Source organism: Struthio camelus, chromosome 2 (assembly GCF_040807025.1).
Source record: "Struthio camelus isolate bStrCam1 chromosome 2, bStrCam1.hap1, whole genome shotgun sequence".
Taxonomy (NCBI): Eukaryota; Metazoa; Chordata; class Aves; order Struthioniformes; family Struthionidae; genus Struthio; species Struthio camelus.
In genome coordinates this window covers 4794905-4821894 of record NC_090943.1, presented here as the reverse complement: position 1 = coordinate 4821894, position 26990 = coordinate 4794905, and the positions used below count along the sequence as shown (strand labels likewise).

Here is a 26990-nt window from a genome sequence, read left to right as displayed (position 1 = left end):
ACAAAGTGGGCATGTTTAACTTTTGTACTGTATGTCTGAGCCGGTCATGCTAGACTTCCTCTAAGCCAAAGGCTGGTGGTGGGGAACGACCCATAAGCAAACATATTTTAGATGCTTATGTTAGTATGAGGTGTTCTGTCTGCTGGAGGTGGAGATATCTCTCCATCGACAATAAAGGAAAGTTAGCTCACGTTTGGATGCTGTGTTTTTAGACATAAATTTCATTGCATAACCCCACTTTGTCATTTCTGGTTTGCGACCCATTTATGACAACAGCGCTCTTAGGAATTGCCGTCACTCTCACTGACACTACTACTAAATGCTTATCTTTTACACGGCGAGTCTCAGTGAGACTCATCGTACACTAGGTAAAACTGGAAAGTATATTGGTAGAATGGTTGAATTCCTGGGTATGAAAGCATATTTTTTGTACTGGAAAAAAAAAAAATTACATGATCACATGAAGGAAAGAGTAAAAGATATTTTGAAGTGAACAGTGAGCTTGAATGTTTCAGAATTTTTGGTGTTCAGCTTGAGACATCCAAAAGGCATCTTCTTTTTTAGAGGTGAAATGCTTTTAATTAAGGAAAATAAATGTAACTTAACACATCTCTTGAGCTTTCAGATGACCTTCCTGGCAAACATGAAAGGACAGTAAGTCACAGTTTCCAAGTCGTACCATTTCAGGACATAGCTGTGATCACTGAGCTGGATAATTAGTGATCAGCTCTAACTTTTGGAAAGAACAGCTCTCTAATGAAATACTATGAAGCAAACCAGAGTTAATAAGAATAAATATGCTTTTAGCTGTGCTGTTTTTGCAATGGTTATGAGCTTGTTTATGAGTGCAAGATTTTATTATAGTCTCCTGCAGGAATACAGGCAGTAAAATTAGCCATTTTACACATATGAGCTTTTGTATATGCACACACACTTTGGTCACCGAAGAGATTTCGGCCCATGACAGAGATTGTGCTGTAAATTGTATATACGGAATTATCCATTCTTTATTTCCTCCTTAAAGTTTCTTTTCATGGACTGGAGCTCAAGGAACTGTAAGCTATTTACGATCCTTCCCTTGCTGGGCCTCTTTTGTAATGCTTATGGTAACAGATTTTCTCTCCACTGGGACAGACTTGCTCTTCAAACTACCTCTTACCTGCTGTGTTCATGTTCTCATATTGATACTTTCCTGTCATGCAGATTTTCAGATTTTCCTCCTTACACAGAAGTAATGTTTTTACTAAGTATAGGCCAGCTGTATGTTATTTTCTCTTGTAGTCTTGTCTTCCCAAACCTTGAGCCTCCATCAGTAAACCTTGTCTTTGTCCCCTTGCTAAATCTATGTGGTTTGGGGATGCAGTAGGAAAGGGAATAAAACTGATGGAGAAGCCTAGGTGAGTCATTTTCCCTAACCTAAGACATTAGCGTATAGCTTTGTGGACGGGGGTGGGACCCGACCATTCTCAAAATGTAGTGTGAGGGGCTGCACTGCCAGCTGTGTTCTGGGGAGAAGTTCCTCTCGGGGACATGAATGAGTTCGTCTTCTGCAAGATGGCAAAGAAAAAGAGAGGCCACAGGCTCTGAGTAAATTCTGTGGTGTCATCAGTTTGTTGCAGAAGCTCCGCCTTGACTGGGAGTGACATTACTTTGAGATGCATCTTCTAGGGGTTGAAGTTCACAGCTGAATTTTAACAAACATATAGAATGTGCTGAACACACTCGTATGTGGCATTACAGGAAAATTCTAGGTGACCTCAAACGTAGGTGTCTATGTGGCTATTTTAGTTGCTCTTTAATCTATTTATTGTTATTTAGACCATTTATTTTCAATTTCCTTTCTTTTCTGTCTTGTCTGAACATCCCCTGTCTTCATTTGCACCTCAGTTCTCTTCACCCTACCTACTCTTTCCTTCTGAATTTGTTTTCACTGCCATTTGCTTTATTTCCCATTCCATTCATCCACGATAACAGTAGTCTTGTGTTTTTTTTTTTTTAATTGGAAATATTAACAAAAGTCATTATAAAATTATTGAGGAGATAGGATCCTGAAACATGGTTCCTTTGTCTGGTTCCAAATGTACTTGAGAAACAATGAACCTCATGACTCACAAAGTTGGCTTAGTATATGAACTGAATTTAAATGTAACTGCAATGCAGGTGCTCTAACTGTCTGTAATAATTCAATCAGATGTATTTCTTGAACTAATGCTTGCAATGTCTTGTGGATGCATATTTAATATTGCTAAGCTTAAACGTTTCAGATGATAAGATATTCTTTGCAGTGTTTCATTAGCCAAGCGGCTTATGTTCATCAACATCCTTAAAAAAAAAAGGGGGGGGGGGGGGAAGAGAGAGAGAGAGAGAGAGAGAGATGAAAATGGAAGGTGAAACTGGTGCCTCTTGTATACCAACATCGAGGTGTGATTACTGAGTGAGGGTCAGGTAAGTAAATACAAATCTGGATATGCTGGCAGCATCTCACAGATCAGAGAACCAGATCTCTACCTGGCCACATCCAAGCCTCCACTATTTAAGAGATGAGGAGAGAAACTACATCTGTTTGCTCAGGTCCTGTTTGCTGAATGGGAAAATATTTCTCAGCCTGTTAAAGGTAAATCTCTGCTGACCAGAGAGCTATCTGTATTCTCTGTATTCGTGGGTAGCTGTCACATCTAGTACCAGGGTACATTCAGATAGGACATTTCAGTCTCCATCAGTTTTTAAAGATGGGAGACAGTATTTTCAGATGCGCTGTTCCATTAGTTTCTCTCCTTCCCTGCTATATTTATGAGGGTATCTATTTTCTGTTGAAGCTTAAATGTGATATTCCTCAGCCACAAATATAAATGGTCGTATTGTTTCCTGCTTTTTAAATAACCTAATTTTTTTCTGTGTAGGACTTAATGAGCCGATTTTTAATGAGTTTATCTATCTGCCTTATGGTTCATAAGGTCTCATAACTTGACTAGAAAAGTCAGGTTGTCTTTACAATTACAATAGTCTCTAAGACAATACACACTTACATGGAATTTGTCTGTTACTTATGCAACTTCACAGCAGTTCCTGTCCAAATATGGCCAGGGACCTCCTCCAGAGGAGAAAAACCTCAACAAGGCAAGGTGTTACTGTTTCTACAGCTTTTCTTTTTTAACATAAGGAGAGGGTGCTGGGAAAACCAGTAGAACATAAAGTTGCCTTAAAAGCTTATGTCTTTTTAAAGGCAAATAAATAAATAAACAAATAAATATTAGGATACGTAATAGTGGGTAGTTTCAAAGAGAAGGTTGAGAAATTCTGGTAAGGTCTACCACAAGACCACCTGAGGCAATCCATGTTGCAAAATAATTCCAGTGCCCCTCGATACTACCTAACCTCAAGCGCCTTTCTGAGACACAAAAACGAGGATCTCACTTTCACATGGTACTTAGGCTCTCAACAAGGTGAGATGAGCACTTCCAGAGGGCAACTGAGTCCACCCGAGATCTCTGTAAGTCCCAGCATTTCTCAGAGAAAGTATGTTGGCACTGCTGTCTAAGATGCTCGAAGCTGGTGGGAGACCTTGGTGTTGCGTTGGTGCTCTGTCTAGCACACTGGCACACGTAATCTCAGCCTGGGGACTTCAGGTGTCAGTTATGATTATAGTGGAAGCTGCAGAAAGACACATACACAGTTAAAAAGTTATTAAGCTTGTTTCTTAATACTTTTACATGAATCGCAACGAAAAAATAAACTCTAGAGATGAACACCTTTTACCAATGCCTGGTTCACAACGCTATGCACACACATAAGTATCTGCATGTAGCTTTCCTTATTTAGTCTGGCAAGGTATCTGGGTCTTAGACATGCGTGGTAGCAGATTACAAAGCAGGAAATGGTTGCCCTGCATTAATGCCTTCAGTTTTTTGCCCTCTAGTAGTAGTAATAATTTCTGTGACAGGCAAATAATATGATGACAACACTGATTTAGGGACATTAATATGATTCTTTTCCCTGCTGGTTTGTATTCATGAGCTTGGAGGAGCATTGGATGAGCAATCAAATAACAAATTAGGAAATAAAAAAGACCTCTTAGAAAATGAGCCTGTAAAAAAATTCAGAATCAGTGATTTTTCGTGTTGCTCAGCTATTAATATCCAGCACCTGGAGGGATATTATTTAAGTCTATACCAAGTGTGTTGCTGGCCTCTTCTTCCTTGGGTTTGCTGAATCAGCAGCCGAGGAAGATTTACTGTAGAGTCAGCTTGAAGTGAACTAGCTGGGATGCAGAACCAAAGCTGCATTAAAGGCAATTGGGAAAGGAGGCGGAAGAGTAGAAAGAGAGGAAAAGAATACGGACCGTTTGTGCCACTGCCCTCTTAGGGGTCTGGTATTTTATATACCCTCCTGCCCCTCTCTCCATAGCTTATAATAAATAGCTAAATCTTTATTTTTACTTCCCAATCTGTAAAATAAACACTTCTCTGCTTCTCCTATGGTAACAACCGGGGCCTCCCTGAGGACCAAGTAGCTTCATAAGCTACCCTGTGGAGCATGCAGGATCAGAACTTGCCCAAGCATTGCACACCTTAAGGCCTTCCAGACAAGTGGTCCATAGTTTGCCTATGAATTAGCCATAGGGACAGGAAGCGGATGAGAGGCAGAGGGCTGCTTCCAGGGCTTCTTTTTCTAAGCAGTAGAGACATGGCTATTTAATCAAAATCTATGAGGCCCATTAAGGAGAAAACACTGCCAACAATGAAGCCTAAGTGTCGCTACCATTGACGGCCCCAAGGGCAAAGAACCCAACTCAACCAAGCCCTCTTTGATCCTCTGGGCAAGGGGTGAATCGCTCACTCCAGGCTACCTCATCGTTTTGTTTCTGAAAATAAAATAGAGTTTTTCTCAGCACTTTTTTTGCTCATGTAGAAACTGATTTGGGAGATACGGTCCCCTTCAACTCTAAAACATGATGACCTCTATGGTATGATTATTCCGTGCCATATAATGCTAGTCGTGATTGAAATAGTAAATGTCACCTCCCTAATAAGTGGGACCTGCCTCTTTACATGTTAGAGCTGAGCCGTGTGCATAAATGGTATCAGTAAACGTACTTAGGCCAATATTTAGCCACCTAAAAGCTAATCTAAGATACCTATCTATATCAGTATCTACCAATGACTCTGCTGTAGTCAATAAAATCGGACAGGCACTTCCAGACAATGGTATATCCTATCCTAAGCTTCCACAGTGCTCTCCTTACTGCAGGGTCACTAGAAAATTAGCTTAAACTAGATTTTATTTTGCTTTAGATGTGTCATCTTTATTGCATAGTAAATTACCTTTTACAAATGTCGTGTTGATGCTGATGAGCAGACAAAAGTAAGTCCACCTTGCTCAATGATTCAGCTGTTGACTGAGTTGCGTTATCAGGATCCTAGAACCCACCATCACAAGGTGGTTTCTCACACCATCATACAAAAGCTGTTTATTACCTCTCCTGAAATAATCAAGTTCTGAAAGTGTGTACTTGTATGTAGGAAGTCAGGTGCCAATGGATTATTGGGTGCTACTCAAAAAAGGAAAAAAAAAAAATCCATTCTAGTAAATATTCAGGATCTTTGAAAAAGGAAAGATCAATTTTAGAGAAAATGGGAAAATGCTTTTCCCCTGAAATAATGTTTAAAAAAATATTTTGTACTAGTTTGATGAGAATTTTTCTCTCTAGAAAAGTATGAAGAATTTCATTTCAATTTCACCCACTTTTTCTCTTTTTTTTGTACAGAACAAAAAAAATTTCTAAATAAATATCCTATTCAAAAAAGACATTTACAAACCGCAAAAGCATTTTCTACCTTCATCTCCCTGTCTAAAGAATGAACGAATGGCAACTTTTTTTTATTTTTTTGCCAGTCATACGGTTTAGAGTATAGGCTTAATCGATATGCTGTTTCCCGAGGGAAAATGGTCTCAATGAGCATCTTTCAGTCAGATTTCGTTTGTGCCAGTTGGTGGGTTTAAGGGCTGTCAGCCTTTGTATGCACTCAGTGGCTGTGTTCACTGTTCAAATATACTAAGTATATATGTACACTTGCTCTAAACCGCTAAAAAGTTTTATTGAAGATTGCGAAGTGACGAAGTTTTTACCGTGCCCGGCCTTTCCGATAACGCATTTGTGCAATGGTCTTTTCCATCAAACATTGCTCCGCAGGCTCCATTAGGAGCGTTAAATTCTTATTAATTCTCCTGGAGCTTTACATAGAAAAAGAAAATACTTTACCTTCTGTGTACTCTTTTCAAAGGCTTTGGGTTTCCCCGTCTCTCTCTGACTCAGCATCTATGGCCAAAATGTGTTATTTAGGCTAAATATGGGCTAGTGATTTGGTCTTCTGAAGACTCTCAAAACAGTTTGCAAATAATTTGAGCTACTGGTATTTGCAGATTTGGGGAGGGAAAGTACAGAGGGTTGTTTGTTTGCTTGCTTGCTTTTGGCTTAGATGATAGCCTGAGTGCTTTACATATTTTAGCTTAAAACTGCTCTGACCTTTATTTTGGCTTTGTCATTTATTAAGTGCTTGCCAGACAATTGATAATACAAAACGCATGTTGGATGAGATTAGAGATATACTGAAGCTCAAGGCTATAGGTTTGTGTTTACTCCTTCACAAATATTAAACTTTTTTTTTGCTACCCTCTGGCTGAGCTCTTTTTATTTGTTATTTCTCTGTTAGCCAGTTTTATGATAATATGCTCCATTACTTAAAAGCATAACAGAATATGTGACATGTTTGCACTGCAATGTAAACAAAATTCTCATGTAATTACAGGCTAAGATACTCCATTTTAGTGTCTCTTCCAACATTGCAAACGTGCAAAATCTAAACATTACATTGCCTAATATGTCTGAATATGTCAGGAAAATCAGATGAACGTATTGCGTGCAAATTTAAAATAACTGTTGAATCTGACTGCATATTTCCAGCCATCTTAGATATCGGATGTGACTAAATTACTTCTCACCACATAAGCTGCATTCTCTCACCTATGCCATTTGCAGAGAAGCTGGTAGAGCCAGAAAGTTCATAGAGGCGGGCAACACCAGTGGGAATATGCTGTAAGATGGTGAAGCGCCTTTAATATACTAAGGAAGGCAGACTAATGTGATCACATCTATGCATATGTATTTTTCCATTTCCCGTTTATCCAGGGGATATCTCTCCCAAAATTCCGAGTGTGGTGGGAGGTTTCAACTAAATTTGATAGAAGGGCTGAGGTCTCAAATAAATTAAGTTTCTAAAAGTTTCAAGCAAATAAACTGCTAGGGTAAAGATAGAAATTTTGTTAATTCCCTAGGGAAAAATGAACTTCAGCATGAGCTCGAACCGTGTTAGACGTCAGAGTATCCAAACAGGAGCCCACTCTGGAGACGCTAATCCATGCAATCAGTGAGCAATGCCTTGGGCTACTGCTCACAAAACTAGTTAGCTTTGTTTTCAGAACAACTTACAGCCAATTCAGGTATCACTGGATAAACGGCAATTAGAGCAATAGCCTAAAACGTGAAAGCTTACAGTTCAAAGCCGTGCCCCACATTTAGCACGTGATTTGAGCAGTGCCGCAACTTCTTGTTCCTCAGTTCTCTATGCGTTAAATGAGGTCGATTGCAATGCCCTGTGTCTGAGGTGTGGAAAAGATAAATCCACTGAAGGCTAAGGTGTGATCAAGTATTGGAGCGACGGTGTCAAAGACAGATGTTTGGAGACATCAGATGTTTTGTTAATCTCAGCGCTATGCTCCTGAGAAGTGTGTACTAATGAGCTACCTGGAAATCTGTATGTAAATACAGGGTTGGGAGCATTGTGAGAGACCTGGCTTTCAGAGATGCTGAGACCTGTATCTTCAACTAACCCCCTGAAATGTTGGGTTCTGCATTAGGTCTATTTTGTGGGTCAAAATTGTAAGCAAAGACAGCAGTCATATCTGAGTGAAGCATGATGACATTATTTTTCCCATGCAATATATTTCCCTCCTCTTTCATTTTCTGCAGTTTCTTACACTTCTTTGTGCTTTACCCGCTATCTAACTTAGTTTCACACATAAAACCCATGTACTTGGAAGCAGAAGTTTGTCTGCAGTGGCATCCTGATTACGGCCTGAGAGTACATGGCAGTGAAAGCAGCGCTGGGATCTCTGGGAAACCAGAAATTGGGACGGCTGGTGCACACTGGAGGGCACAGCGAAGGAAGCAGTGCCACCAGAGTTTTCTAACATTAATACAAAGCCCCGAGTAAATCTGCCTTCATCTCTGAGCAGACCTACTTATTCCCTCCCCACTCCACAGGAGTTTATTTGTTCCAATTATTTAATTGTGTTTACACCCTGCATTGGAAATTTCTTAGGGATTTTCCTATGAGTCAAAGGAGTAGGTGGAGACCAGAAAGAAGGTTGAGTGAGTCTGCTTTGTTCTCACTGTTAACTGTTGGTTAGCATGCATCATTAATTCTGCAGATATTTAGTGATAGGAAACAAAGATGGAAATTCAAACACTTTTTCCCTTTTGTGTCCATGGATTTTTCCTCTTTCCCTGCTAACCCAAGCTGAAAGAACAAATAGCTTGTTGTGGACCATGATTAAAGTTTAGAGGGGCAGGTCATGTTGTACAGATGTTGGCTCCTGCTGCATAGCATGGTTTACAAGTGAAGGCCCTTGGATGTTGAGCAATTTAATGCTACCACTTCAAGGGCTTCAGATGTACATCTCTTTTCCATATAAGCCACATTACAGTTCAGAAAAAGAGTGGATTTATGAAACTCTAGAACATTTGCTTTAGAAAAAAAGATTTGTTCCCTTGCAACTGTAGGATATAGGAGTAGCAGTTAGGGGTCATAGTTCCTGAGAACTGAAAATAGCTTACATTGAGGGATCGAGTTGTCTCTCTATAACTGGGAATATATTAGCAGAGCAGAAATGAACTTCTTGGGAGGAAGGGATAAAATAGGGAGTTGGAAATGAAGATAGTAAGGATAATGTCTGAGAAATGCTGATCGGTTCAGGTTCTGGGCAGGCTTTCACGTTGGGGAATTCATTTGAACTTGAACACCATCGGCTTCTGATACTCTCATGTTACTTAGAGCAACCACCAGGGGAAAGTGATGAACTCCTGGCAGGTGTGCAAGCAGAGGTCTCTCTCCCAGGGTCATCTGCAGGTATCATGTCATAGCTCTCATCATAGCTCTCACACCAGCTAGCAATGTTAACTTTAGTGATGAGTTTTGCATTGCACTTCTGGGATGTGTGCTGCATCAGGACTGTGAGGATCGAGGATGGCTGAAGGTTCCCGAAACAGATATCAGTGAGGCCATGATGTGGTCAGAGTAATTGAAGGAGCCAGCACTTTCAAGCCCAGAGGCTTAAAGGTACATTCTCTTAGTCAATATATAAGGACATCATTAAGTGTGGCTTTCATAAATACACCAGCAGAACCCTTCCCTCTTTCACCAGGATGCCAGTTTACTGAAGCTTCCATTGATTTAGAAAACTACATTTGGGAAGAGAGCCTTAAAAATACTGGCCAGCATATATTCTTTACTGTTCAGTAGTAACTGTACACACCCGGGCTTTAAAGTTGTTGTTGTTATTGTTATTATTCTTTTTTTTTTGGACGCTGAAAAATTGTCTCTTACTTAAGTATCCAAAAGATTCTGAGTCCTAAATGTCTATGCATTGCAGTCAGCTGCGAAAAGGACAGCTGAAGCATCTGTTATGCTTGGAGAGAGCTCCTGTGCCACTGTGTTCTTCATTAAAAATGTCCTTGTACCTGCCAGCCAGAGTAGCTGGCTTAACACTTTAGATGTCTGCTGCATTTTGTTGGGGCTGAATACAACATGGGATGTGCCTTGGGGGAAATAAAATGCTTCCTGAATCTGTCCTTATCCAGTATGGTCTCCCTTCAGCTATCTGAGCAAATGTATTGTGGTAGAGAAGAAAATGCTGGAGCAGAATCTGGGTCAAGACAGGATTCTGCAAGCAAGACCTGTGGCGTAGTTGTCAGGGTCTGAAAAAGATCCAAATCCTGCAGGTTTTTTCTGCAACAGTCATCCTTTGAAGGGGAGATCAGCTCTTAGAAGACGACCATCTCTATCCCTGCATACTATACCTCCTTGAAGCAAATCATATCCTGCAACGATAAAAGCAAAATAGGAATCTGAGATGAGGGCGTGCAACCTGGCACTTTGCAGATTTTTTTAGTAACTCTGCAACCACATTTTGTAACACATCGTATAGCAGAACTTCTTGAAGCCTGCACAAGGTTCTGCTATACTTCTGTAGTATAGTGCAGTCACTATACTGCATGAGCAGAACCTCGCGCAGGCTACCCAGGCAATATTTTCTAAGAACACCTCACGAGCAGGGCAGAGCACATATGTTAGAAAAAAAAATGTATGTATTAAAACAGGAGGTTTCGGGTCTGCTTTCTAGAGGGCAGGATTTATTGGGCGTTAGGAAGCTATAGCTGCCCCGGTGGTATTGTGTAGCATACGGTGTACGCTGCCTAGTGTATGATGTGGGACTGGCCAGGACACTTCATCCCCCACTGCTAGTCCATCTCTCTGCTCCCTATCCATAGTGTTGCTGCTCCTAACTCCTCAGAAAAAGGATTTAAATATGTTGATTAGGTTTTTTTTTTAAGTGTATAAAAAGAAAATGTCACTATGTGTCACACTGAACCTCATCTAAGATGTTTTGGAGTTCAGCTTCTGTGGTTAAAGAAAGTAATTGTGTGGGTTTTTTTTTTTTTTTTGGCGGGGGGGGTGGAGTACAGATCTGATTGCACACTGGTGAGATTGTGTTTCTGTGTCACTCAAGCATCTCTGAAAATCCCAGTTATTTTCTGCCTATTGTGTTTTATTGTGGCTAATACGTGGGCCAGGGCCACAGCTGACAGCAAGTGTGGACATATGCTTCTATTTAATGGTATATGTGAAAGTGAATTTTTTTACTCTTCTGTTGTAACATCAGGAATCAGGAACTGAGGTCCAGTATTACACTCTGTCACCTGCTTGCTGCATATGCTTGAGTGGGGCACATTCGAGTTGCATTCAGGTCACGAGGCATGAGCCTATTTCAAAGCTGCACGTTCTGACGTCCTGAAAATATCGGTAATGGGATTAAATACAAAGGCCACATCTCCCAGTGCAAAGTATTATTTGTCAATATACGTTACTCGAAGAGCTGGCTCCTTTGTTTCAACAAGATAAATACTACACAACAGGTAATGTGACCGCTTACTTTCAGTGATGTCTAGGGCATCTTTAAACATGTGTCATTTTTAAGCTTAGAAATTCCTAAAACAGAAATGTTGCACGTGGCTAAATTACTGTGAATCACAACCATACTGACTACTGGCAGCTGCGTCGGTGCAGGGAATTGTGTCGGTGGAGCTGATCACACCTTTGGCAATGGTTTGCCTACCCAGAATTTAGTAATTTGCCATCATGCTATAACAGCATATCACCAGAGATTATGTTTTCTGAGAATTAAATTTAAATGTAACTGTCAAAGAGCCAGATATTTAAACATTGATGTTCAGCCACGATTATATCCCACGCCCAATGAGAGTCCAATGCATCTGATGGCCATTAAAAATCTGAGGTGTTCAAGGTGGAAAAACAACATGCAAATAATGGCATCCAACAAGAAGAGTGGGTACTAGATTCACCTCATAAAGTTTTCAACAGCTGTAGTATAATGCCTACAACTGCACAAGTCACCCTGGGATCTCGTTTTTGTCGGTAGTGAGAAACAAGCACTGATGTTGCAAGTCTGTTTCCATACCAAGTTTTTCACCCAGATAACTTTGACCAGAAGCATTCATCGACACTGAGTCTCCAAACCATCCACTGGCTGTGAGTGGGATTTCTTCTGACTCTTCTCAGCAGCATGGCAATGAAGCAGTTCTAAATATGGAGATAAGATAGTGATCATTTAGGCAATTATGACAATAGCACGTACCCCTATTATATTAGGCCATCAATTTATCTCTGCAGTAGCACTCTCTGTGCTACAGATCCAGATTGAAGGCTTATAGTGGTTGATAACTTTATACAGGCAAAATTTGAAGTTTTCTGTCAAGCGGAAAACTCATTTGTTTCAATTTTGTTTTTTTAATCCCGATCCAATAGTAATTTTTTTTATAGAGCAAATTTCATCACCTTTGAAAAATTTGATTCCAAAATAGTAAAATATCTCATTACTGACTTCCACAAGCACAGTAAAATTTTCATTATTCCTAAACGAACTAGACCACCTGAGTGACACCTCAGTTCCTCAAGTGATCAGTGCAATATTTTATATTGTTAGTATCTGTCCTTGAACCTCATCAATGCTAAATAACCGTGAATGCAAAAGATGCACAGGAAAGCATCATTATGTCATATTCTTCACAGTCATAACTGAAGACCGCAGAGGAACAAGGTAGCTCATGTTCCACAACTCTGCTAGCAATATCCTGCAGCCACCACTGTGCATCCCTCCAAGGAAGAGCTCACAGCTCAAGGGCAACCAAAGCCCCATCTTCATATTTCTTCCTTATTTGTTCATAAAAGTCTCTGAAGCCGACTATTCTCTATTACTGAGAAACAATAATGTGTTGCTAGTGTTGTTGCTTTTTCTGCATAAGGTCTCACAGTTCATCATGAGGAAATTTTCCTATACAGTTTCTCTTCCTTTCTAATACCCTCTGCTCAGCTTCACACTGACTTATTTCACTGTGTTAGTGCTCTGACACACCATTCAGTCTGCTCCTTCATTTCCTTCATGAATAGGTACTTTATTCCCCTCCTTGAGTGTTTGCAGTGGAACAGCAGAGAAACCCTCCAGAGACATGAATGAGAAAAAAAGGGCTTGTTGAGAAAGCTAGTCTAGGCTCAATCATTTGTGTAAAGTTTTGATTCCCTGTGGGATTTGAGTCTTTTCTTTGTTCTCCCCCCCACCTCCCCCCACCCCCCCGACACACATACACTTTGGCACAATATCTGAACCGGCACCTCTTAGTGCCGAAAGGAGGAGTGAATTGGAGAATGAGCTTGAATACTTCACATTGCCACTGTCGTAATGAGCTTTTTGCCTCCATTCTTCAGTTGCCTCTATTCTCTTTGGAGACTATTAGAGTGAGAGCTACAGCAAGATGCACTTGTTGGAACTGTTTGTAGGGAGGAGTGAAAGGAAGGAATGTGTGTGATAGTTGAGGGCAAATAGCTTTAATTTAATTAGTAAATTAATTAAAGCTTTCTCCCTTGGGTAGGGTGTATGTGTGCATGTGGAGAAAGTGTTTTTGCAGGCTCCTGTAGCTGTTCATCACGCATCTCTGTTCCAAGTGTGACTCAGATAGGGTTTCTATTGAACTTGCTGGGAGCCTGCACAAAACAAATTTCCTGTCTAAGATCTTTTCTCCTCGGGCTTTTGTTTAAATGTAATGAAGTATAAATGGGCAAATAATAATGAGTAATAACAATAACTCGCCTTTCAAATGAATATGGCATCCGGCAGCATGACAAATGAAGGGTTCCTAAAAGCCTCTCTGTTTCCCAGTGTCCCCACAGTGAAAGAAGTGTTACGCTAGCACAGATTCCCTCTGCCTTAGCCAAGTGGAACTCATCAAGAGTTCTTCACTGTGATAACCCATTCAGCTACTTGGTTGCCTTGATTCTAGGATGCTTTACAGAAAGGGAAGCTGTGTAGATGCTGAGGAAGTCAGATCAATGCCAACAGAATCTTGGGCTGTATTAACAAGACAATAGCCGGTAGATCAATAGAAGTGCTTATTCCCCTCTACTCAGCACTTGTTAGACCATATCTAGATTGTTGCATCCACTTTTAGGTCCCTCAATACAAAAAAAATAAATAAATAACAATCAGCTGAAGCACATTCAGTGGAGGACCACCAAGAAGGCCTATCAGGATAGCCTGAGGAAACTGGACTTGTTTAGCTTGAAGAAGGAAAGACTTTTGGAGGGACCTAACAGCAGCATTCCAATAACTCTGAGAAGGTCATCAAGAAGATGGTGCGATGCTCTTCACAGTGCTGCATGGCAGGAGGATAAGATACTATGGGTATAGACTGAAACAAGAGAGGATCAGACTGCATATAAGAAGAAACTCTTTTCCCATGAGGACAGTTAAACATTGAAGCAGGCTGCCTAGAGCAGTTGCACAGTCTCCATCCTTGGAGGCCTTCAAAGCCGTGAGCAATCTGTTCTGACCCCTTTGCTGACCCTGCTTTGAGTAGGAGGTTGGACTAGAGACCTCCTGAGGTCCCTTCCAACCTGAATTATCCTGTGATTATATGATTCTATCTAAAAAGTAAATGTCATATAAGGAGCTGAAAAATAGCTTTGAGCTGTCCTGATCTTGCAGCCATCAGATGAAGGCAGAGGTATATGAGGGACTGGAGCTCTAAACATAAAATCAGGACAACACAGAATAAGAAGGTTAGCACAGCTTTAGACTATCTTTTAACTCCTCCTGATTTTGGGTTACTCTAACATTTAATACAGCCTTCAAAGGCTCTTTTTAATTGGGGACATTCCTGTATTGCCACTACTGTCTGATGAGTGAAGTAAAAGGTATGCTTCTCCCAGGAATCCTCTGGAGGGAATAGGAGAGGGGAACAAGCCCCTCTGTTTGTTGTTACTGCTCTTAGCAAGGACAGCTCTAAGTATGCAGCAAGACAATTGCCAGAGACCTTCTTACGGTCTCTCATCATAGCTAGAAGCAACAAAACCCTTTCTTCAGAGTTTAGGTAGGAGCCTTTAGGCTTCAAATGAGACCAGGCTACAGCCTCTCTACCAGGATGGAGGACTGATTTATCACAGCAGATCTGGGAACTGGACAAACAAAATCATTGCCACCTAAATGATCACTTCATTGGAACAACAGTTCCCCGGATCAGGTGAGCAGTGTGTCCTAGAGTGGTCAGAGATCAAAGAGGCCATCTTTTCCTGTTCTCTCCTTGTAGGTGTTCAGCTGAATCTGAACACTTCATCCCAGATTTCTTTAAATATAGCCCTTATTTTTCAGCGGGACACAATGTATTAATAAAGGTAAAGCCTACCTTCCAACTTTCACTCCAGTCATTTCCATTTATTGATCCATTTGAACTCTTCTGCTGAATCTGCATAAAATGTGGCTATGTGGGGCTGAAACAATGTAACCACAGAGCCCAGAGAAAGAAAACTCATTATTTATTTTCCTCTGCCAAATACAAATTTCAGCAATTTACATTGCATTATTTTCCTGTAACTCCCGTTAAATGCATTTCTGCTTGCTAAGACAGCCACTAACGGAGGTTTGGATAAAGTTTGTGTCTACATTGGATTGTTCTGTGGCTAACGGCTCTACCCAGAATCTGAGCCGTGTTCCAGGACTGCCCTGCCATGGCCTGCACCAAAGCTTGGGGAGTCTCCCGGGAGCAATTTGTGGTGGTGCCCACAAGGCTTGCACCTCTGATAGCCTGCAATTAGGTCATTCCACTCACATTTCCTCAAGGAGAGGTGAGAATCTTCCCATGAAGGCTCAGTCAGATGTATAAGGGGGCTAGACTCTGATTTGGACACTTAAATCCCATTGTTTTTGAATACTTTTGAAAACAAGTGCGAATTACAATGTTGACAGGTGTCTGTCAGCTTTTCAGGCCTAGGCTGACCTCCAAGCAATGAGAAAAGAAGACATCTAGCATATGTTATCAGGATCTGAACTTTTAGGAATTTTATCTTTGGAGGAAAAAGTCTGAGGAACAACAGGAGAAATGCATTTTACATGTTGTGGTTTTCATGTTGTGGTTGCAACCGGAACTGGTCATTGAATTTTGAAGATTTACTTCAAGCACATTGGGTCTAATAGCACTTCTAAACACTTTTCCAATGAGTGGTTCTTTCCCTCCAGTAAAAAACTTCACAAGACGTCATTTGGGATTGCCTCCTATTAGAGACAGGATAAAGGAACATGATGGTTTAACTCAAGATATCAGCTCCTGCGGAAGACAGAAACTGTACTGAGAAAGCCTCTTCATGCTCAAAGAGAGGTTTTACAGCTGTTCTCCAGGAGGAAAAGCCAATTAAGACAAACTCAGAAATAGCCTGTACCCTATGTCGCACAACACGTCTTTTGTCCAGAGCTACCACTTCAGAAGGTATTCATCAAGCGAAGGAAATTGCTGATTATGCTGCAGCTATTTTCTAATCCGCCGTGAGATACGTATCTCTCAGGGAGCCATTCAGTCCTTAAAGGTAACCATATCTTAAATTCATGTAAGCCAGCTTGAAAGGCATCGATGCCCTATTTTGGCAGCTTGCTCTGTCTTTTTGTGTAGAATTTGTTTAAAGCATAGTGTCAAAACTATGCTGCAGACTGTACAATTGTGCTTTGGTTTGAATAAGTTTCTAATCGCTTTACCCTTTCACTTAGTCTGAAGCGCTTTGAAATTACAGTAGTTTGGGTGCCATTTAGACAGGCAGACAAAAACACAATCAAGTAACAACGTAAGGCCTTCCTGGAGACAATAATTTATTTGACTGCCAAGCCAGTGTTGTGGGGACCAGTAATGATGTAAATCAATTCTGAAAAAAACCAGATAATTAGAGCTCCTTCCCAAGCACCTATATTTTTAACACGATGATTTGCAAGCCTTGGCCCTGGTTTGACCTGTTGAATCACTGCTTGGTAGGAATAGGGATAAAATCCAGTAATGTTGTTTCCATTGTAAAGTAAGCTTCCTTTCTGTAATCCCTACATATTAATGGATCTTCCTTTCTTTCTTGTCTTTTCTTTTTTTTTTTTTTTTGAGCTGACTTTTTAAAAATGTTAGTCCTAATGGAATTAATAACAAGTGTAATTTGGTACGAAGTAGGCAATCTGGTAAACCTAGTGGATTAAACTCCTCTCTCATATTACTTTAGAGATAACAGTTACACAACAGATGAATCAGAATCTATTTCATCTTTAGAGCCTATGTTGATGCGAAAGACTGTCCATGAACGATTCAGCTGGAATGGAAATACTCTAATTCATTTTGCAGAACTCTGAATAAGGCCTTTACAGGTAGAATACAGAAACATAAAAGATGAAAGAACAACTACTGGTACTGAAATTCTATATTTGGTCAGGTCTTTGTAGAAATGAAAATGCCAAAGGATTACACAGTTTGCTGTCACATCTACGCTATTTCTTCTGAGCAAATTGCCTGATCCTGGAGTTTCTCAAGAGCACTGGCAACTTTTCTCACTTCTGCAGTTCCATTGAGTTAACTCATGGAGTGAAATCGGTTTTAAATAATTATGAATTTTCTTAGAGAGAGTGAAATGAAAAGAAAACGCTTTCTAAAATGACCATATGTAGCCAAAGATAGCTCAGGTTCCCTGTCTAGGAAAATCTAGAGATTTGAATTTTTTCACTGTTGGCCCACAGGATGACCCAAATAGGTTTGGATAACACCAAGACCTCTTTCAGTTCACAGCTTTGATGTGTCAAAAATGCTTTCAGATCCTTCCAGTCACCTAACCATCCCTTCCTATGTGCAAGTCTTTGTGACTGTGACACAAGAATAACATTCCCATTCACGGAGAATGCCCTGTTTTTACACTAAGGAGACCTCTGTCCACTTGATGCAACTGAGAGAACTACCGAAGTGCTGTCATATAAATGCCTTTTGCCATTGGAGATGCCACACAGTGTCCAGGACATCCTAATTGCGGAAAATTTCCCCTACCTGGTTCCTTCACTGGAGCATCTGTAGGTTTGAGCAACATCTTGCTTGAACCCATGACTCTTAAATTTGCTAATCCAATTTACATGTCTAGCTAGGTCAAGTCTGGAGGCAGCACAGGTGCATTAACCTGGTGCTCTGCTCGGGTTTATGTACTAGCAATGACTTTCTGAATGGAACAATTCACAGTAAAGCAGCATCTTGAGACTATATGTGAGAGAATATATTTAGGTTGTGAAGATGATTGCTATTAATATTACTATAATGCTAAGGGAACCATAAAGAGTGAGGTACCATAAACAATCCATAGCACATCAGTTTATTTCTAAAATAGCCACCTTAATTTAAAAAAAAATGAAGAAAAGAAAAGCTGCCAATTTGTTGCACATTTATATTGTCTTTACCAGCTGCTTGTGTCTTTTTGTATTTTCTCACAGCTAAAAAAACTTGAATTGCATTTATTGTTTTAGAGCATTCATGTGAATGTGTTTATTGGAACTTTATTCTTCAGCGTTTTTAAGTTCAGAGCTCCTGTGCCTGAGGATTGATTTTGATTGATTTTGTGTCGTCTATATAAATATTAGCTTTTCAAAAATACTATGACTCAAATTCCTTCACTCCATTGGGAGTAATGATAACCAAAAATATATGAATTCCATGCAATTCCCACCCGGTTTCTTGATTTTTTCCAGTATATATCAAAGTATTCTTTAACTGCACATATCACTGATATCTTCTGGGAAACTAAAACCAGACTGTCTGGTCTACTGAATTCAGGAAATTGCAAATGTCCTTGAGGCAAAAGAAACAAAATCAGAAGGCCGTGAAGGATCATGCTTGTACTTCTATTTGCATTGTGCTCTGCTGTTCAGTTGTTAGAGACTGACTCAACAGTTAAAGGCACAAGCTCTGTGTTCAATACATAGCGAATGGAGATACAGTAAAAATATGGATCCTGTTAGGAAATCATGACAGCCTTAATACAGCCCTGCATTCAACAGAGGAACTTTTTTCTCTAAACAATCCAAACCTGACTGTGATTTTCTCAGGTAAGGCATTGCTAATTAGTGCAGAAGGCAGGTACCTCCTAGTCTTTCCTCCACTGCTGAGGCTATTCTTTCCTGTCTGTCCTTGCTTTCTGTCTTAGCATCCTCTTTCCTTGGTAAAGATTTTTTGAAGACCGCTGATGTTGTTATGTAACAACATAAAAGTGATTTTAGTGGGTCACATCAAAGCATCCTGCCAATAGCAAGCACTTAGGGAAGGCAGCAGAGGCAGGTGAAGCATATCACTCCACTGTTCCCTCTCTGCCTCCAGCAGTCTGCATCTTAAATACCTCCCGGACCAGACTTATTCATCTGACTAAACACAGCTGCCTGCAATGAAAACAATAAAATCTGAGCTATTCAGCTCAGGATCTCTTCATAGTCAGGCAAGTCCTGGCTATGATTTACCTTGTGCTAAAGAAGACGACAAAAATAGGAAGGATAAATCACTCTTTTGTCCTTTAACTATAAATTGAATCTAGAGTGAATACCTCAAAGGTCTATGGCTACCTCACAAGATGTCAACAGTTAGGCAAGGTGGGTTTCTTTTTTTAAAATATCCTTTGCTGGACTTTATATCCATAAAATTCCCATGAACGTTTTACAGCCACAATATCAAGTTTTGAGGAATTCCACAGGTAAGCAGTAAGTGTGTGAAGAAATATTTCCTCTTATTTAACTTAAATCTGCCTGCTTAGGCTTGGTAAATGTAAAATGACAACTTTTGTAATCTGCATATGCTGAACAATATGGAAGCTGCTATGTTTGTATACTCAGTCCCCAGAATACATTCCTTCCAGGCCTGGGCAACTGTGGAGAGCAAGCCAGTATTTACAGGATAAGTCTTATTTATTTGCTCTTTTCTTTTCTTTTCTTTTTGTTTAAGAGATTCCAAAAATTTGAACATTAGCCAACACCATTTTCCCAGTCTTCTGTGAAGTTTAGGTGATGGTGTAGCAAAAGCCTGTATGTTCTTTCTTGAACATATATTTTTCCAAGCCCTTGAGAGCCCTTTGGACAGAACATGGTTTGTTTTGGAGACAAACAAACCTGATACGGTTACTCCTGATGTGTCCCACTGAGAAAACTACTGAAATTTATTTCTGGAAAAAGCAGCATTTAAAAATGGCTCTGGGTCTTTGAGATGAAAATATGTAGCATTATCAGTTCCTGCAAAAGGAAAGTGAAGCTTTCCCGTACAGGCTCATTCAGAAATCATTTCTCTTTTTGAAATACAATTAGGGATGGCAGCTTTCAACTGTCATAATGTCGAAAGCGTGCAAACGGCTCACTCCCTCCTAGCATGCACAACACAAGCATCACGAAACTAGGATGTTGTGTGCCTTGCGATCTGTTCTAAGTAGGTATGAAGTGTCAAGGCATCAGCGACCCACACTGTTCCCCCCCCCGTCATCTGCTGGAGACTGTCACCCTTTATTGGGAAGTGAGGGAAGTAAAGTTGACCTCTGCGGATCAAGCCACCAAAATAACCTGGAGGACTAGTAGACTGAGTTCAGGTATTGCTTATTTTATTTGTTTGCTCACACTTAACAAGTGAGGGAAAAACAGGCCACTTGGCAGGCGCGTTCTGCTGCCTCTGGAGTTCGCCATCCTCAAGAGTGACGATCCTCAACAAGAGAGATCTTCACTCTGTATTGGGTATGGGAAATATGCAACAATGGAAGATTGCTTGCAGTGAGCAAGGATGACCTACTCCACCTTCAACAAGTGCACTGATTTTCTTGCAGATTTTCACAGAGTATGATTTGAACCTTAGCGTTGTCCCTTTAAATTGATCTAGTGGAACCTGAGATTGTATTTCCCTTAAGTTGATGCCTCCTGGATATTCACTGCAGCAGGAATAAAATCTTGTATCGATTTCTGGGTACAGGTTCTGTTTTCATTTTGTTTCTGTTTTAAGATTGCTTGCATTCTGTTGGCTACAACATTCCTCTTATAGACTCATTTTTCTTTCTTTTTTTTCTTCACTTTTTTTTTATTGTAGTGGACTACCTAAAGCTGTAAAGCTAGAAAAAGAGAATTGGACCAAGTCATCTCAGTATAATTGGCATTGCATTCTCTTTTACCTTGTATTCACTGGGAAGAAAGGAAGAAGGAACCATTAGGGAATGGACAGGGTGAAAGACTGAGAGAAAGAGCTTTTAATTTAGCTTTGAGTCCTGAGTGAGGTTAATGTAATGCCCAAGACTCATCAGAAACTGATGGAAGTTCAAACTGAATCTCGATTCATTACTGATTTCCCCTTTGAATGCTTTCCTTATTTAGAGGTCCTTTTCTTTCAGCTTTGTATGAGGAAGAACTATAATAAAACAAAGCAAACACACTAGAAATTATATTTTTACAGGTAGAGCAATGTTCAAAAAACCTTATGAGCACTGTAATTCCACAGTTTGGCCTTAAGCCTTCTGAATAAGATAAGGAGTCCCTTGTAGTTTCCTCTCACATCTTGAGAGGATGTTTTGTTTCTTTCTCTTTTGGGGGACCTCAAAACTTACTAATATTTCATCAAAAGCTCCTCAACTATTTTGAGTTTGTAATTGTTCTTTATTCACCCTTTTTTCCCACGTTTCAGGTCACAGCAACACACTCCAACTGTATCATTAAAAAGGAGCAAGAGACTTGTCTGGAGAAGATACGAAGGGCAGCTGCCCTGAACCCTCTCAATGACTCTTCTCCTGGTGAGTTCCAGCCTGGGATAGCACATGTACATTGAACTGATGGTTTCTAAACTTATCCTGTTATTTGAGGGTGGGATTCAAATAATATAAATGCAGAAAGCTTATTGTAATATGTTATTGCAGTTAACTAAGAGAGACATTATAAGGACAATGAATCAGTCCGTGGGGAAGTTTGCTGATGATACAAACTGGGGGGAGTGGCTGAGGCACCAGAAGGCTGTGCTGCCATGGACAGGCTGGAGGGTTGGGTGGAGAGGAACCTCATGAGGTTCAACAAAGGCAAGTGCAGGGTCCTGCACATGGGAGGAATAAAGCTATGCACCAGGACAGGCTAGGGGCTGATCTACTGGAAAGTAGCTCTGCAGAAAAGGACCTGGGAGTACTGGTGGACAACAAGTTGACCCTGAGCCAGTGGTGTGCCCTTGTGGCCAGGAAGGCCAATGGGATCCTGGGGTGCATTGGGAAGAGTGTTGCCAGCAGGTGGAGGGAGGTGATCCTGCCCCTCTCCTCAGCCCTGGTGAGGCCTCACCTGGAGTCCTGTGTCCAGTTCTGGGCTCCCCAGGACAAGAGAGACATGGAGCTCCTGGAGAGAGTCCAGCAGAGGGCTGCAAAGATGATGAGGGGACTGGAGCATCTGTCCTCTGAGGAAAGGCTGCGAGAGCTGGGCCTGTTCAGCCTCGAGAAGAGAAGACTGAGAGGAGATCTACAAGTATCTGAAGGGAGGGTGTCGATAGGATGGGGCAGACTCTTCTCCGTGGTGCCCAGTGACAGGATGAGAGGCAACAGGCACAGACTGAAACACAGGAAGTTCCATCTGAATCTGAGGAAAAACTTCTTTCCTGTGAGGGTGGCAGAGCACTGGGACAGGTTGCCCAGAGAGGTTGAGGGGTCTCCTTCGCTGGAAATATTCAAAAGGCATCTGGACAGGGTCCTGTGCAATGTGCTCTAGATGACCCTGCTTGAGCAGGGAGGTTGGGCTGGATGACCTCCGGAGGTCCCTTGCAACCTCAGCCACTCTGTGATTCTGTGTGATTCTGTGATGTTCCCGCACAATTGCTGGTTACTATCTAAGGTCAGGAATTGTCTTCATTATACAACGTGATATGGTGAGATACATCGGTGACACTTATTGAAAAACACACAGATGTGCTTAATAGGGTTTGTGCCTTCTTCTGGTGCAGTTGGCAGCAGCTGTCAGGGACTGGGCATAAGACCAAGTGCATCATTTGTTCTGTAACAGCAATTGCTCTATCCCCTTCACTATCTCAGCAATAATTTGTGCCACTGTCTCCCACGATCTAAAGATCTTTACAGAATTTAATGCTGTGGTGACTGTAATCTCAATAAGAAATAGCTGTGCTATTGCTGCAATAAGAAACTGAGGCAGCAATCAAAGAATAAATTAATAGTTTAATATCCTGTCTCATTTTCCACTGACTGCCGCAGGAGCTGCATGTGGCCTACACCAAACAAGAGAAGGGCAAAGAATGACAAATGAACTAATCGGAAACCAAGATCCATTTTCTGAATCTTACCCAAATTGCTTGTACTGTGACTTTAATTGGTAAAACTTCAGAGAACAGCAGATAAAATATAGTGGGCTGTGGTAAAAGAGGAAAGGCATCTACCCCCCTTTCTAGGCTGTATTTTCTAATCTGGAAGCAAGGGAGGGCAAGGTGCAGAAATCTATGTTACCAGAGCATCCTCTATAGGAAGCCATTCCTTCATTTGAACTGCCAGGAATATTCCCATCAGAGTCCTGATGTTCAGGTAATACATCATCTCATCTTTATTCTGCTTCCCAGCTTCTGGCAAATAAACCTTGTGGTTTGATAGAACAAAGGAAAACATGTACTTCAGGGAGTTCATTTCAGCCCTAGTGATGCTCACGTGTGTTTGAGATCCTCTTTTTTCGTTACAGAAGACCTTCCCAATTCTTCCTCTGCCCAAAAGTGTCATAAGCAAGGAGAGAAGGAGAAAAACAGATTCTCCCCCGTAGAATGATGTCGAAAGCTGCTCATGATCCATCCTTCTAATGATTATGCCATGATTATTATTTTGACTCAAGAATTCAAAGGTTTTCCAAAGCCAAAAGAGATCATTCCATCAGCTGGTTTGTTCCTTATGACTCAGATCCAGAGGGTTCTCCCTTTATTTTGATAGTTGGGGGACTATTCAGAGCCAGCTCTTCCCTCCTCTCTGTTCCAAATTCGAAGAACACAGCTTAGACACAGGGGACGTTCAGGGCCGTTGGAAGAAGATGATTTCTAGTATATTTCTCATATAAAAGCCACTTCATTCCTTCAGCCCTCTTTGTTGCTCTTTCTGCATAATCTTTTTTTGCTTTTGTAGATGTGTTTTAGATGTATTGTCTGTTATCTCTGATAGATTAATAGACCCATCTCCTGGGTCTATTAGTGGAATGGAGCGCTATTCACCTTGGCCGAACCTGACTCTTAAATTAACAGTTACCAAGCACTGTTTGGAGTAGTCTGATTCTGAAACTCCCAGAAGAGGTGGTAACTGCCCATAGGTTGAGTCAGTCATATTTATGGTGTGCTGATCCCTCTCAGTTTCCACCTGCTCTGGAAAAGCTATTTTTCACTTGGGAGAAGTGAAAATTGCCATTATGCTGGGGTTTTTGGTTATTCATCTGAATCATTAAGACTTATTAAGGTGAGGGGAATTGGAGAAATATACCATGACTTTGTTTCCCTTCAAAGAAAGTGTAATATAGGAAATAACTCTCCTGCTGATCAGACACAGCTGGGAGAAGAAAGACATGCCTCCTGGCTGATGAGTAAACTTTAGTTTATTCAAGAGCAAGGATGAGCATAAAACTATTTCTTCCTGCTTTTGACTACCTCTCTATGCAAAATTCTATGGATAACTTTATATGTAAATTCGCTGAGGATTTATTTCTCCTCAGAGGAAATGCAGGACGCAAAATAGGATAAAGTTTTAGGGAGTATATGGAGGCTCAGGCACATGTGCAGGTTAGTGTGACTTAAAAAATTGCTGCACATCAGCTGAACCAGAGTAACCTCTGTAGGCAAGGCAGCTCCCTTTTCTTTTGTTTCAGGTGATACCAAGTCAAATGACCCTATATGAAGATTGTGCCTGGGACATGAGCACTCTTTGCGGTCTGTTTTTCTACAGTACCTAGCACAATAAAGTTATGAATCCTACTCTAAAGTACCCCCACGGAGCAAAAAGTAGTAATAGTAATAGTAGGTGCTCTGCTCCTGTTTAGAGACTTGGTCTTGTGCACTGATATTTATTCCAGCTATTAGTACTGAATGGAAAAAATGCACTTTGAAATTAAAGGTGGAGTGACACCCTATGGGTTCCCACCTCTGCATTAACTCAACTATCCTCCCTCTGCTTTACCCCCTTGCTGTGTTCAGCATCTGTGAATACAAACATCAACTAAATGGTTCCCCAGAGCTCCTCTGGGTAAGGTCCAACACAAGCACAATATTGATGCTGCAACTCTAACTACAGATCTTGAAGAGCAAGGCTTGCCCTGTAGGATGGAAAGCAGCCAGCCCACTGAAGTGTTAGGGCTCTGATGTTTTCCCCTTTCCCTCCCCCTCAGGCTCTTATCCCCAGACACTATATTCATTGCTGTTTTATTCTTCGCAGCAGTTTTCTCTTCTGATGCTGTGCAATGCCTATAATGCTTCGGAAACAATGATTACCTTGAGATTTTCTATTTGCTTTATGTGAGCTTCATCATGGCTTTTTCCTCTTAAATGCTTTAAAATTATTCAGGAGCATTTGTAAGAAAAGAGATAAGGGGCATATACTGACCCTATGTCTCCATCCCCTACCAATCATCACCTACAAAGCCTGAATGGAAAAGAGAACTTGAAGAAAATGAAATCTCAGCAGGACTCAGCATCTGACCCTTTCCCTCTGGAGAGGGAATTAAAGTGACAAAGGAAGATAATGAAAGCTGAAGACGGAAGAGAAAGAAAGGAGGGGAATGTCCTTGCTTCAAGTTCAACCCTTATCAAGATGAGGGACCTGGCTATTTCTTACAACAGTATCTCTTTATTTCAGTTTTTGTCCCTATTCTGACATAAATCTGCACTGAGTTCCTGTTGGAACCTCTTCTATCTGTCAACTGTCCTCGAGGGTTTTTCTACTACCTGGCAATCAATAAAGGACACTGCTGATCTGTATACACCCTTCTTTTTTTTTCTCTCTCTCTTTCTTTTTGTCTTTTCTTTTTTCCATCTAGCTTCTCTTGGCCTTTTCCCAGCCACGGGGCTAGGAAAGAATGGTACAGAAGTACTCAGACGCTGAATAAGAGTTTATTGGGCCATGTACACTTAGTATGGGACTCATCTAATTAAATCTGGATATCTGCAAATGTATCTGCTATAACTGAACAATTCAGTATGTTCCTTTCTAGGCTTGGATACCTAATAAGTGGAGTCTGGAGCATAATTTGTCTCACCCTCAAAGTAGACTAGATGAGTTGTGCCCTAAAAGTGCTTATTTTTCTCTATGGATGTATATGGAAGTGAGGGTGACCATCTCCGCTATATTTACATTGTACATGTCTACATTTCTTCAGAAGAATCCTTTAGTGTTTGACTGTACAATGCTGACTAGGTCCTGCTAGAAATTTAAATTACCTGAAACAATCTGGACCATGATTCTCACCACAGGATATATTTTAATGTAGATGTCAAATTCTGGATATCTGATGTCATCCACATATTTAACAGCAGTAGAACTACTCACACTTATTGAGCAGTTTTTGCAATCAATGATTCCTTGAGTGATGACCTCAAAAGACAGGCTGATGCGTAGCACCCTATAGATTCACATTTGTCCTGTGCATGCATTGAAAGAACCTCCCGTTTGCCTCCTGCTTCCAGGTAGGCTGGTAGCTCACCCAGCTGCGACTCCCTGCAACACCAATGGCCTTACACAGCTGATAGGCTTGATGTGGGGTCTATGGCCAGTTGCATCTGATTCTGTTCACAGTGGCACAAGGTTACAGCTAGGGAATATACCACTCAGAGCAATCCCATGCTAGAAAAAGACTTGCTAGTGAAGTATAGCACAGTTTTTCAACTGTAGACTTTCATGGTAGAACTTTTTCTGAACTGCAACCTCTGGCTTTTTTTTCCATTATATGACCTAATGTTCCGCACCCTATCAGTAGGACTGTCTCTCACATGGTGGAGAAGTTCCTTGAGAGATCTGCAGGCTCAGGCTCCTAATTTAATATTTATAGTATCTAAAATTTATTCACCTGGAAAAAGTCAAAGTACCATAACTATGTGGGGCAGAAGAACTTGAATAGAAAAAGAAGTGATGAGCACTCATCAGTGATTATGTAGATTATGACTCACTGTCAAGTTAATCTTTAACTTATAGTCCTAGTTAGCTAGTGCCATTCCTCCTGCCCTTCCTCCGAAATATTTTAAAGGAAAGTGACGTATTGCCAGTCAAGCAAAGAAATTCAAATGAAATAACTATTTGGAG

The 26990-nt window shown here is 40.8% G+C and overlaps 1 protein-coding gene across 13 annotated transcripts in view; it reads left to right on the top strand.

The window, feature by feature from the left end:
* The window catches only part of ADCYAP1R1 (ADCYAP receptor type I), a 148116-nt gene that overhangs the window by 35320 nt on the left and 85806 nt on the right, over nt 1-26990 (top strand). For all 13 annotated transcript variants that reach the window (XM_068934129.1, XM_068934126.1, XM_068934127.1 and 10 more), the window contains one exon: nt 21380-21485. In XM_068934129.1, coding sequence (XP_068790230.1) covers nt 21380-21485 — 106 coding nt within the window. The remainder of the gene's footprint in view (nt 1-21379; nt 21486-26990) is intronic.